The sequence below is a fragment of the Haliotis rubra genome, unplaced genomic scaffold, assembly GCF_003918875.1.
Source record: "Haliotis rubra isolate DU_JTF1 unplaced genomic scaffold, ASM391887v1 Scf204, whole genome shotgun sequence".
Classification (NCBI taxonomy): domain Eukaryota; kingdom Metazoa; phylum Mollusca; class Gastropoda; order Lepetellida; family Haliotidae; genus Haliotis; species Haliotis rubra.
The window spans coordinates 1,275,684-1,289,677 of record NW_025766048.1 but is presented as its reverse complement, the minus strand read 5'-3'; the positions used below and the strand labels follow the sequence as shown (position 1 = coordinate 1,289,677).

At 39.8% G+C, this 13,994-nt stretch overlaps 1 protein-coding gene across 5 annotated transcripts; it reads right to left on the bottom strand.

Moving 5' to 3' along the window:
• Nucleotides 1-392: 392 nt before the first annotated feature.
• Nucleotides 393-8,493, bottom strand: LOC124275925 (ankyrin repeat domain-containing protein 1-like). Of its 5 annotated transcripts, XM_046711626.1 has the most exons (5): nt 7,914-8,487; nt 2,075-2,146; nt 1,622-1,693; nt 1,260-1,280; nt 393-887 (listed from the first exon to the last, which is right to left on the bottom strand). In XM_046711626.1, the coding sequence occupies exons 1-5, from the start codon at nt 8,449-8,451 to the stop codon at nt 514-516; spliced, it is 1,077 nt and encodes a 358-aa protein (XP_046567582.1). In that variant the 5' UTR covers nt 8,452-8,487; the 3' UTR covers nt 393-513. The 5 variants fall into 5 exon arrangements, with proteins under 5 accessions (XP_046567582.1, XP_046567584.1, XP_046567583.1 ...); XM_046711628.1 differs by lacking the exon at nt 2,075-2,146 and having other exon boundaries at nt 7,914-8,493; XM_046711627.1 differs by lacking the exon at nt 1,260-1,280 and having other exon boundaries at nt 393-905.
• Between the last annotated feature and the right edge of the window lie 5,501 nt (nt 8,494-13,994).

The window sequence follows — 13,994 nt, the reverse complement described above, 5'->3', positions numbered from 1 at the left end:
CATGGTATTTGACAAATACTGTTTGTGCTGTATGGCACGATGCCAGCATTGCGCCGCTCTCTGTCCTATCTGTCTGAGAAGGCGGCCGGGCACCTCAGTGTATATCTGTGACGTCACCAGCAGTGTGACGTCACTGTCACTGTACAAATCGCGCCATGTCAACTGGGTGAACCCAGTCTGAGGTCACAGAGTGCAGCGACATGTAAACAAACAGTTTGTTGTTGTTTGTTTCACAATTCGCGATATTCTCAAAACAAAATTAACACAGAGTAATGTTAAGACGGGCGACGTTTACGTACAATCACTCACCGTTTATATTTACACTCACTTCACAATTTTCTTACCTGATCCTGCGAGGCTCCAAACACAACAAATGACAAAATGTCTGAAAATACATTCAACAAGTTTTATTTATATTCAGGAAGTAAAAATCGTGAACAAGACTGAACGGCGCACACCACGTCAGTGTCAGCAACGGCATGTGCCTCGTCTCCGTCCACACCGACACCGACTTCAGTGTCCACCACGTGACCTCAGGAACTCCGCCATTCGCTGATGTCCTCTCGCCCAGTAGACGGCTGTGTGCCCGTTGTTGTCCCTGGCGTTGACGTCCAGCAGGTTCCAGGACACGATCAGCTTCACCGTCTCCAGGTGTCCACCCCAACAGGCGTAGTGAAGGACGTTGTCACCGCTACTGCTGACCAGTGACACATCAGCTCCTCTACCCACCAGGAACTCCAACACATCGCTGTGTCCATACCATGCTGCCGCCATCACCGGTGTCATGCTGTACCGTCCTCTCGTGTTGATGTCCACGTGACCCGCTGACAGGATCCGCTTCACTCTCTCCAGGTTACCGGCACCGCTGGCGGAGTAGAGGCGGCGGTCTGCTGGTGATGGAGTCGCTGCAACACAAAGTAAACATCAGACATCTGTGTCACACATCTACAATGTCTTCATCATGTTGATACGTGACTCGGACATTGATGCATCGTTTAAACAATTCCATCATGGCTGACAACAATACAACATGGCGGGAATGTCAACATGTGGTTTCTGGGATAAACGATGGTGTGTTTAACACAGAACTTTCTGTTAGAGCCAGAAGTTGTAGCAATATCTTGTGTTCGGCTGGAGAGTGTTGATGTTTGTTGAACTTTACAAGTTGATAATGTCAGTACAACTGTTGTTTGGTATTTATTAGGGCAATAAGATATAACGGTGGTTTATGTCCTTGCTGGCGGAGTAGAGGGCGCGGCCTGCTGCTGGTGATGGAGTCGCTGCAACACAAAATAAACATCAGACATCTTTGTCACACATCTACAATGTTTTCATCATGTTGATACGTGACTCGGACATTGCTACATCGTTTAAACAATTCCATCATGGCTGACAACAATACAACATGGCGGGAATGTCAACATGTGGTTTCTGGGATAAACGATGGTGTGTTTAATACAGAACTTTCTGTTAGAGCCAGAAGTTGTAGCAATATCTTGTGTTCGGCTGGAGAGTGATGATGTTTGTTGAACTTTACAAGTTGATAATGTCAGTACAACTGTTGTTTGGTATTTATTAGGGCAATAAGATATAAGGCTGCCTGCTGGGTTTTCCCACCTACCGTGTGGATCAGGGTCTTCTGTCGTCACTGGCGTTGGTGGAACCGTGGTGTTCGGGCTCGGGTCAGTCGAGGCTGAAACAGGGAATATGTTGTTCACAAAACTATATAACTACTAGCTTCAGTTTTCGCCTTTCCACTTATGTTTTGCCATTCAATATTATGTATGATTTAATTCCGAATACATCTTTTATGGAAGAAGTATTAAATATATATGGTTCAATTTGATTTAGATAACTCTTCATCGAGACCGCGTGTCTATGCAGGAAAAAAGTAACCCTTCCTAAATTTAGCTTTTACAGTTTGAAATCCTGTGATTGACAACATGAACGTCGATCGATATAATAGGTGAGACTCATCCCTCAAGTCAGATTCTCCACAGGTATATACATCAGCGTGTTAAATGGAAGAAAAATTAAGGACTGAGCTTCCTGCCTGCTGGGTTTTCTAACCTACCGTGTAGATCAGAGTCTTGTGTCGTCACTGGCGCTAGTGAAGCCGTGTTGCTCGGGCTCGGGTCAGTGGAGGCTGAAACAGGGAATATTTTAGTCAGAAAACTATACATAGCACATAAGCATTATAACTACTGGTGGGCACAATGTGTTAAGCCCATTTCTGGTGTCCCCCGCCGTGATATTGCTGGAATATTGCTAAAAGCGGCGTAACACTAAACTCAGTCAGTCAGTATAACTACTGGTCTCAGTTTTCGCTTCCCACAAATGTTTTGCCTTTCAATAGTATGTATGAATAAATTCAAAATACATCTGTTATAGCAGAGGTATTAAATATTAATATGTGGTTTGATTTGATTGAGATACCTGTTCATAAAAGACCGCGTGTCTCTGCAGGAAAAAGAAGAACACTTCCTAAATATATTTTTACAGTTTGAATCTGAAAATGTAATAAGCTGTGCACTGACTGCATGTTAACAGCTGAAATGCTCCTCTTTGTTGAAATGCTGTAACTGAATAGATTGGTTTTTTTTGTTTTGAAATATAAACATTAACGGTGAAACTAAAGAATCTGTTCGCTCCCAGGGTTGGGACTAGGTTAGGGGCGAGTATATTCTACGGGGACTTCATATATAAACATACATTATTATTTACCTTATTACACTGAAAGTAAAAGTAGATAAAGAAACAAAAACATCTACACTTATACCTACTCATAATTCCTCTTTATGGAATCACCACCTGCTTAGTCTGACTTCATTAATTGTGACTGGAATTCAAAATGCCTTTCCATTATGTCACCACCCCACCCTCCCTGTTTAGTGTACATTGTACATGGTATTTTAGGCAATTCCGTAAATTCTAATGTGAAGCAGATTAAAACTTAACAGTGTTTATCACGCAATGTGTGGGGCAGCATGGCAACTTTCCTCGGTGTTTGTGCAACACAGTTGTAATTCAGTGTCAGGCGAACTCTGTGAAGCATTCACAAAATGTCAGCATATCGAGCTATGCCGGTAGTGTAATTCTCACACAACTGTTAACTGAGGCGGAAACTGTAGCTGACACAACCGTACTTGTTGTTGGAAGCAGCGTGCTTTGATATACAACAAGTGTACAAACACGTGGCAGTGTGAGGTGGTAAAGATCGAAATGTCGGCTGTACGAGTGATTAACATTCTCCGTCTGTTTCAATATTAGAAATAACGAGAAAAAAGCATAGTTGCATTTCCATGATCTACATTCTACTGCATTTTTTAAAAGTGTTGCCGAAATACATGTGTTTCACATAAAGGTTTCCGTGTTAAAATTATACTCATGGGACATACGTATTCGTCAGTTGGCAAAATTCTCATAGACTTGCATGTTATTTAGTGTAGCTGTAATAATTTTCATTAATTCGGTTTTCGTTAATTTTGCAGGTTGTTAGGAAATCATCTTGGTCACAGATACATAATTTCCATGTAATGTTCCTTCAAGTATTTTCCGCATTGTAGTTACATGAGCAACATATATATACAACCTTGTGTATTCTTTCCCCATAGACTGCCATGTTAAAACTTGTCTTAACCATGTGACACGCATCAATCAAAGTGCAGTCATTCTTGAAATACTGAATGGAAAATAGAACGGAAATTATGTCTTTGCAGCTGAGATGATTCATGACACGTGTAAAATATGAACAAGATTAAACGACAAATAAATTCAAGATGATGTTTCTAGCAGCACCAAATTAACAATTAAATCTATAGAAATTATGCACAATGACGAATACTTATGTCCAATGACCGTATTTCAATGCAATGCAGTTATTCATTGACGCAGAACACAAGATATAGACCCGGGCCAGTTATATTCGGACACTTGACGTAACTTCCATAGACTTGTAAACATGTTAATTTAATGTAGCATAAAGAATTTTCATGAATTTAATTTTCGTATGATCCAAGTCAAATTTTGCACATTTGTGAGGAATCATCGTACCTACAATCACATAATATCTGTTTAATTTTCCATTCCTTATTTATCGAATGACAACAATTTAATCAACACGTACAGTGCCGTGATTTCCTTTAACATGGCGGCCTATGGGATTGTGCATTGTGGAACTATAAGTAAGTTGATAAATGTGATGTCATTAGTTACATAGTGATCAGGAGAATTGAACTGAAATTATGAGCGCAGAGCAGAGATGATTTCAAATTTTTCTGTCAAATTTGAGAATAATCTATTCTAAACTCACCTCATGAAAATTATTTATGCTACACTGAAATATCATGTAAGTCTATGGAAATGACGTCAAGTGTCCGAATATGCACATGAAACACAACCGTTTCTTGACTGGAGAGATTTAAAATAATCTCATAAAATCTTCCGTGACTGTTGTAAATGTTATCAGTTCAAAGGATGAAACTTAAAACTCCTGTAACCTTCATACTGCTTTACAGCAGTTTTACAATATAGATTTACACTATTTCGTCTAAGAAACTGAGAACTTACCCACCAATAACGTACGTCCTAACACGAGCCACACATCTCACTGCTAGCTATAAAATGCCTTGACTGGCGACACCACGGCCGCAAAGCTGCCAGCTATGACGTCATTGTGACGTTTCAGGTTAGAGCATGGCAACGTTTGGCGCTTGACTGCTTTGTACTGGGTGCCGTTCCACTAACCGATCTTATCTGAGATCAATCTTAGCAAGTTACACCAATTTTACAATCCACTTAGCTAAAAGTTACATACACCCGTTCCACTAACCGATTTTACGATCCGATCCAAGCTGAGATCGATACTCTTTCGTGCGAGAGATAGAGAAATGCGAGGAAGTAGTTTTGGAACCAAGTGTAAACGTGGAGAAAAAACCTCGAGGAAAATATTAGGGTAGTGAGCACCTTGGTTTCAGGGGCAAGTGCGGCTGAACGCCTCTACCTAGACTAACAACTAGTCTCTGAAATGAACATATTTTACTGAAAAAAATGTTCATAGTAAAAAATAAATGAAATATAGATCTAACGAAAAGGAGCCCTGAGACTTTCTTCATTTTCAGACCTGAAGCTGAGGAAATCTAGACTTGCCACATTTTCTAGACTTGCGTTGGCTTTTGGGATATATTTGCTTCAGAGTCTGTACGACAGACTGACCTCTACCTCGCCACAAGCACACCTTCTGATAACGTATCTAGAATGTAGACTAGTCAATGGTCTTGAAAAACACGCGGTCTGCCTTAAAATTTAGAATCCCTTACCAAATAAACGCACGCGAAATCAAACATATTTGTATCTTTTGTTTCAGAACATTGTTCACTTCACGACCCGTCCTATTCTTAACCATGACGTTGTAATATTGTTGTACAAATGTATTACACCGACACCCTCGGCTGTGTTCCCATGACGACAGTGGTCAGACTGGCCTGACATTTGTAAGGCTTCAGTGCAGTGTTTGTTTACATCACAGAATTAACAAATTCATTTCATGGTTAGTAAAGAATTAGGTGACGCTCACGGTGAAATGCTCGCTCTTCTTCTTCATATAGACTATGAAAGCCACCACTTTGGTTTCTCTAAGTTTGATTTTAGCGATCCTAAGTTGGTCCTGAGCAACTTAGACTTTGGATCTTAACGATAGACTTGGGTAAGATTGGTTAGTGGAACGGTAAGCTGATCGTAACGTCACACTAAGATTGGGATTTTAGGGTTTACGATTGGCGTAGGGCTAAGACCGGTTAGTGGAATGGCACCCTGATCAACAACTCAGTATGGAAATATTTCTATCCAACCGAAGTTTGGCCTCCGGTTTTATCAGATGAAAGTAACATATTACAACACACTTTGTGTTAACTGTGCCATGCCATGGACACGAATTGTATAAGCATATCGGGTACTTCCCTAATTCACTGACTGCTTGTATCCAAACTTCTAATATTTGTTTGCAAAAATATAAATAAATGTCCATTTCAATGCATATGTGGATATCATAAGGCTGCAGAGGCTTAGATGTAAATAGCTGCGATCATTCTGTCAAACAAGACCATTGTCGTACTTACACTGAGTTTAAAACACTAAAAATAGCCTTGAAAGACAATGTGTGGTCTTCTGAGTTTATTTTAAGTGTAGACTGCATGTATTCCTCAACTCAGTCCACGTGTGAAATACATACCGAGATATTTATGTTAATATACAGTATCCATAACACGTCCGCCTATTCAGAATACAATGTACCATGGTTTTAATCAGTTCCCTGTAAATTTCACGCAATGATTTTTGAGTCTGGGGTTGTACATGGGTATATAATAAGATGAGATATGCAGCGCTTGCCCCACATATATAACCTCATTACTGGAGGTGTACATTGGTATATAATAAGATGAGATATGTAACGCTTGCCCCACATATATAGCCTCATTCCTGGATTTGTCCATGGGTATACAATAAGATGAGATATGTAACGCTTGCCCCACATATACAACCTCATTACTGGATTTGTACATAGGGCGAGGGGGGACAGCGGGAAGTGTGGCTATTTCATTGTAATATTGAGCCAGCCTGATGAACCGAGTTCGAGTCCTGGGTGGTGGTGGGTCAGTGTTGGGGCAGTTCGAGCTGCATAAGAGGGGCGGGGCCCTAGATCTTACTGGAGCACTGTAAGGCTATACCGACAAAGACGACGGCACATGTTTATGATTGTAACTCATATCCAGTGTGTTTCAGTGTGCTGTCTCAGTTATTCACTGATCTTAACTGTCTTGTTTGACTGATTTAGTTCTCTACGTTACGATGTGCTAACAAAAATGTGGATAAGGGGCACAAGAAGCGACAAATGTCCTGTGAACCCCGTGTTAACATGACCAGTAAACATTACGTTGCCATGTCCCGTGAACCCTATGTTAACATGGCCAATAAACAATACGTTGACATGTACAGTGAACCCTATGTTAACATGGCCAATAAACAATACGTTGACATGTACAGTGAACCCTATGTTAACATGGCTACTAAACAATACATTGATATGTACTGTGACAGCCATGTTAACATGGCCAATAAACAATACGGTGCCATGTCCCGTGAACCCTATGTGAACATGGCCAATAAACAATACGTTGACATGTACCGTTAAGTCTATGTTAACATGGCCAATCAACAATACGCTGACATGTACCTTGAAGTCTATGTTAACATGGTCAATTAACAATACGTTGACATGTACCGTTAAGTCTATGTGAACATGGCCAATAAACAATACGCTGACATGTACTGTGAAGTCTATGTAAACATGGCCAATAAACAATACGATGACATCTAGCGTAAAGTCTATGTTAACATGGCCAATAAACAATACGCTGACATGCACCGTGAAGTCTATGTTAACATGGCCAATAAACAATACGCTGACATGTACAGTGAAGTTAGTGTTAACATGGCCAATAAACAATACGTTGACATGTCCCTTGAACCAAAAGTTAACAAGGCCAATAAACAATACGCTGACATGACCGTTAACCCCACGTTACCATGGCCACTAAACAATACGTTAATATGTCCTCTGAACGCTAAATGATGTTGACAATAAACAATAAGATATCTTGTTCACTAGTTTACAAACAGCCTTTGAAACAAATATCATTATTTGGACCTGAACGTTTTCCACAATGAAAACGCTGAACATGCACGTGCAACATATTGTTTCAAAAGCAGAAGACAAATACTGAATGTGCATGCAGTATGACTGTAAAACATTTGCTTAATTTAAACGAAATAATGTTGTTATTTTCATATCTTCCGGTTGGAATATCAAGATATAGTGTTAATTAAGCTGTATTAATATCTGACGAAAGTCTCACCTGCTGTCGTTAAGGGACACGTCGTGGTCCTGGCATCACGCAGGTCAGCTACAGTGTGATTGAGCTGAATCTGTAATTCACGGATGTCTTTGGTCAAACTGCGACGTTGTTTTCGAAGACTCTTTCTGTAAGTGTCTCTATCCCGTTCAACACGTCTCAGCTGTTCTGCCAAGGTTTTGAGTTGTGTCTTTGTGTTTTGCACATTTGCTTTAAGGCTTTGAACTTCCCTGAGAACATGTCCGGTAATAGCGTTGCCAATATAGTCTTTGTTCATGATGTCGGTTATAGCTTGTTTGACGAGAGGCTTTATCAAGAGAGGGAGGAATCTTTCAGTCAGTTCTTCTTTCAGTGATGACTCCAACACTTCAAACTTGTCAATCAGTTTAGTGTCAGTATTAACAGCATCCTGCTTCCACAAATTGATTTCTCGTTCCACCAGACGCACCCGTGCAGCCAAGGCTGCCAAACTGGCATCAGCATAGATGGCTTTCACACCACACAACAGCAGACTGAAGAATATAATTGTTGATACCTCCATCGCGCAGCTAGGAAGAAGACTGCCTCGCCGTCGGGTACACGGCTTTAATATAGCCCGACTCCAGCAAAATGCCAGCTCGGGGAAACACATTCTCCACCAGTGGTGTGCGTACACGTGGCATCAATAACTGACATGGCGATACCATGGCGATATCATCCCACCATTGATCTGCGTATTGCCACCATACACGTAAGACCAATTGTATTAGCAAAATTAGCAAATGGCACCGTGACTGTTGCAATTATGTTTCGAGATAGTATTAACCTGTGGCCCTGTCTTGGACAACTTGAGACGCAGTTCGACCAGTCATTGTGAAACCACCCATGCCATTATGGACCCACCCTAAATACGATCGTGCTGTACGACGTTAACCTGTGTACAGCGCTCGGCAGGACGTCTCAAGACTTGAGTCCCCCGTTCATGGAAGGCGAGGCGAGCCTCAATTCTTCAGAAAACGGGTAAATAAACCCAATGTTGTCGTTCCCCATAACACGCACAAGTTGTATGAGACCTATTGTGTAGTGTGTGGAAAATGTAAGATTAGAAACATCCTCTTTGGACTGTGTGAGACTGTGAACTATTAGAGTTGTGTGAGACCCTCTGTGTAGTGTGTGGGTTGTGTGAGACCTACTGTGTACTGTGTTGGTTGTGTGAGACCCACTGTGTACTGTGTTGGTTGTGTGAGACCCTCTGTGTAGTGTGTGGGTTGTGTGAGACCTACTGTGTACTGTGTGGGATGTTGGACACCGTGTACTGTGTTGGTTCTGTGAAACTTACTGTGTAGTTTGTGGTTTGTGTGAGACCCACTGTGTACTGTGTGGGTAGTGTGACACCGAGTACTGTGTTGGTTGTGTGAGACCCACTGTACTGTGTTTGTTGTGTGAGACCCACTGTGTACTGTGTGGGTTGTGTGAGACCCACTGTGTACTGTGTGGGTTGTGTGACACTGTGTACTGTGTGGGTGGTGTGACACTGTGTGTTATGTGGGTTGTGTGAGACTCGCTGTGTACTGTGTGGGTTGTCTGAGACGCACTGTGTACTGTGTGGGTTGTGTGAGACTGTGTACTGTATGGGGCACGTGAGACCAACTGTGTACTGTGTGGTTTGTGTGACACTGTGTTACTTTGTGGGTTGTGTGACACTGTGTATTGTGTGGGTGATGTGAGACTGTGTACTGTGTGGGATATGTGAGACTGTACTGTGTAGGTGGTGTGAGACTGTGTACTGTATGGGGTACGTGAGAACCACTGTGTACTGTGGGTGGTTTGAGACTGTACTGTGTGGGTTACGTGAGACTTACTTTGTACTTTGTGGGTGGTGTGAGACCCACTGTGTACTGTGTGTGTGGTGTGAGACTGTGTAGTGTATGGGGTACGTGACACCCACTATGAACTGTGTGGGTGGTGTGAGACTGTGTAGTGTATGGGGTACGTGAGACCCACTGTGTACTGTGTGCGTGGTGTGAGACTGTGTAGTGTATGGGGTACGTGAGACCCACTCTGTACTGTGTGCGTGGTGTGAGACTGTACTGTGTGGGGTATGTGAGACTTACTTTGTACTGTGTGGGTGGTGTGAGACTGTGTACTCTATGGGGTGTGTGAGAACCACTCTGTACTGTGTGGGGTGTGTGGGAAGTGGACGAAGCCTGAGTGTTAATTGAACATGAGCCGTATTGGTCTCGGAGAGTCCTTGGATGGGTGACCATTCTTGGCGCTCTGACTCGTGAGAGTTTCTAGGAGTCGAGTACAAGCAGCATAACGAACCACTTTATGTGGTCTCACCATTGTGACTTTATTTGAAAATTCTCTGCTTAACCAGTAAAGCATTGGTACCCGGTGGGATGGTTTTTTTCTAGCGACTCACGGGCAGTTTGTTTTGTTATAGACAGTGATCTAATGGCCGGGATCACAATGTTAGCGCTTAAGCATACACCTGTCTAGAGACTTACAGTATGGAGAACTGGGTCTGTAGACTAACGCTTAGTCCCTGAATATATTATATATATAATACTGATAGTAACAAATTTACGAATTTATATTGAAAAGAAACCCAGTTAGTTGGGAGATTGGGGAAATCTATACTGGCTTTGTTGAGGGCTTTAGCATTGCGGGGAGGGCAAGGCAGTAGAGAAAATTATGTGGTTCAGGGACTGTTAGACCGACTAAGGGACTGCATCACATACCGCGCTATCTGTCTGGTCTACACTGACGGTATCATTGCTCCAAGTCGGTTCTGAATGCTGCGACCATGGAAGTATAGTAATTCTATCCTCTGAAGAGGCAAGTCTAGATAAGTGGACAGTACAAGGACCCCGGTCTGTTATTTATTGTGTTTTTTGAAATTATCATTTAAACTATTAATTTTTACCCTTGTGACTTGTGCAAGCATACACTAACGGCATCATCAAGCCCGTGGGCCTAACAGTCTGTGCTGGACGACATCACACACGAACTGGCTCATCAAGTAAATATTTATAACATTTTAATTTTAGAGATGGGACCTAGGTGGCCCACCGGACTCTGGTGACGCAGTGTATTGTACAGGGTTGTTGATCCTCTGATACAACAGAGGTGTTTTGTGGATAGGGGAGACGGATACCACATTACATCAACGTAGGTTCATACAGTCATCATATATAGTCTTTTGGATTTGGTCCAAAGTCTTACAGTGTTGTGTTTAACACACAGTCTCGAAAAACCTGGCCTTCAGTGAAGACAGAATCAGTCATCAAGCATTCTTACTCTGAATATACAGGAATCTCCATCCTTTTCTGGTATAGCCTTAGCATGCTTCCAACCCTACAGCTAGAGGTAAGAGACGGCATATCAAGTTACACCATTCTGTCGTAAACAAGCCACGTACTTTTCAATACTTGTAGGTGCCGTACGAAATACAACTGTTTGTAGCACAGGGTCTTGTCCCTGTCTTTACACTCAGTGAGATAAAGCTTCAAATCGTGTCCATCTCACATTTTTTTTTTTTTTTTTTTTTTTTTTTCAAGTCAAAGTCTTTTTATTGTCTATAGGCCACAGGCCGTATACAACATATATACAATTTTCACTTACATTTACACATGTATACAATAACAAAGGTTGAGTTTACAACAAATATATATGATGTCATAGTACATGCGGAAATCCTACAAAAATATATCTTACTGAATTGGGGGGTATTTTGATGCATGGTATAAATATGTGCATAATTTTCTAGAAGTGTTTCGTTATTAGTAGTTTTTTGTTTTTGGGGTTTTTTGGGGTGTTTTTTTCCATCATAAGTTGTATATAATGTCATATCTGATATATCATAAGTATATAGTATTACATCTCATATGTCAAATTGTAAATAGCATCATATATGAACATATCATATTGTTTATAGCACCACATCTGACATATCAAGCTGTATATTGTGTCACATTCAACATATTTTGTTGTATACGGCGCCATATCTGACATACCATCTGACATATCATACTGTATATAGTGCAACACCCGACATAGCATATTGTAGTGTCACGGCCACTCTATCGTGTTGTACATCTATCGTGTTGTACATAATGTATTATCTGATATACATTGTAAATATGTCTTATCTAACATGTGTTGTATATAGTGCCACAATTATTCTGACATGTCATGCTGTGTCTTGTGTCACATCCAATGTGTTGTGTTATATATTGCGCAACATCCGGCTTATTGTGTTGTATATTGTGTCTTATATCCAACCTATAATATGTGTTCCCCAAAGTTACACCAGTGCCATTAACTAACTAGTCAATACATAACTAAAACAATGATAATTTTTCAAAAGGGGAAACAGATCAAGATTTTACAAAAGAAGCGATTGCTGCATACACAGGTCAGGTTTGAAATACTGGGAATAATGGATGCCATTTATTAGCAAATTTCTTCATTTTATTCTTCCTTTTGGCAATGAAGCTTTCAACAGAAAAAATATCTTTTAAAGTTTTTATAAAGTTATCGCATTTTGGAATATTGTTTTTCAAAGAAGAGACATAGATCTGTCTTTTTGCTGAAATGATTATATGATTAAGTAATGGGTTTTTACTTAAGGAGCCAAAATACACCAAATATTTTGTCAAATTGACTTTTTGTATCAAATAAGTGTTAATCCAAATTTGAAGATCCTTCCAAAACTTCTTAGTTTCACTACATTCCCAGTAAACATGGCACAAGTTTTCATCTTCATCTTTACAAAAGCTGCATGAGGCGCTCTGGATAAGGTTCATTTTTAAAAGTTCCTTTTTGGTATAGATAATACCGTGTAAAAATTTATATTGGAACTCTAAGAGTTTTACATCATTAATGTCTTGTCTGTAAGACTTGAAAATCATTGGCCAATCAAAGTCAGTATCTTCAAACACATTCTCCCATTTATGACACATATGAGGGTTATTATTGTTAAATAACAATATATCATAAAATAATCTTGATCCTTGTAATGATTTCATAAAATTCTTTTGATAGGAGTTAAGATTCATGTCATAGTTATTTATACACCTGTGATTTGTTATTGTATTTTTCCATGATTCAGGTATATTATTTAGAACATATCTATGATCTAATTCTGTCCCTTTTATTGCATATTTACTTTTTAAAGATTCAAAAGACATCAAACCTTCTTCATCACACATGTCTTTGATGGTTAATAGTCCTTTTTTTGCCCAATGACTGATATAATGATTTTGGTATTTAAAATTATGATTAAACCATAATGGCTGTGCTAAAATTTCATCAGTGTTGTTTTCCTCTATGGTAATGTTAGTACAATACATGTTCCATGCTTTTAAAACATCTTTCCAATATGGATTATGAATATCAGCAATATAATAGAAGTTAGCACCAAATTTCATGATATCATGTAATGGAAAATTGCATGGATTACATATTGATGATTTTCTTAAATAAAGTCTCAAAGTGGATAGTTTCAAGGCATTGATAAAGGTTTTTATGTCGATCATTCTTAAACCCCCATGTATATAATCTTTTTTCAAGGTACTTCTCTTAATTTTGTCAGTTTTGTCAGTCCAGATGAATTTGAAAAATATTTTATTAAGGGAGGTAACAAAATCTTGGGGTGGGTTTGGTAAAGTACTGAAAATATGAACTAATTTTGACATAGCTAGTGTCTTGATAACAGTGATTTTGCCGATTAATGTTAAATGTCTTTTTCTCCACACTGCCAATAATCTGTTAATTTCCTCTAGTTTTTCTTTGTATTGATGATCCATAGATCCTTCAGTTCAGCATTAAGTATAATTCCCAGAACAACAAATTCATTTTTTCGCCATTCAATATTCAAATCCTGACATAGTTTATCACCACAAACCTGCTTTAGATCCAATCCAGATAGCTTTAGTCTTATCAATATTTATTTTAGTCCTGACATCCTATAGAAAGTATTAATTGCATCAACAGCAGAATATAGACATTTTTCTGTACCATCTAAAACAACTCAGTATCATCTGCATATTGTCCTAATTTATACTCTGTATCATCAATTACTATACCTTTGATATTTTC

Bases quoted from the DNA above. Each gene is read 5' to 3' on its own strand.
- LOC124275925 (XM_046711626.1), bottom strand. From the start codon at position 8,451: ATGGAGGTATCAACAATTATATTCTTCAGTCTGCTGTTGTGTGGTGTG. The intron at 1,694-2,074 runs GTAGGTTAGAAA...TCCCTGTTTCAG, and splicing joins ACAAGACTCTGATCTACACG to CCTCGACTGACCCGAGCCCG. The intron at 888-1,259 runs GCCGCGCCCTCT...CATCACCAGCAG, and splicing joins GACTCCATCACCAGCAGCAG to ACCGCCGCCTCTACTCCGCC.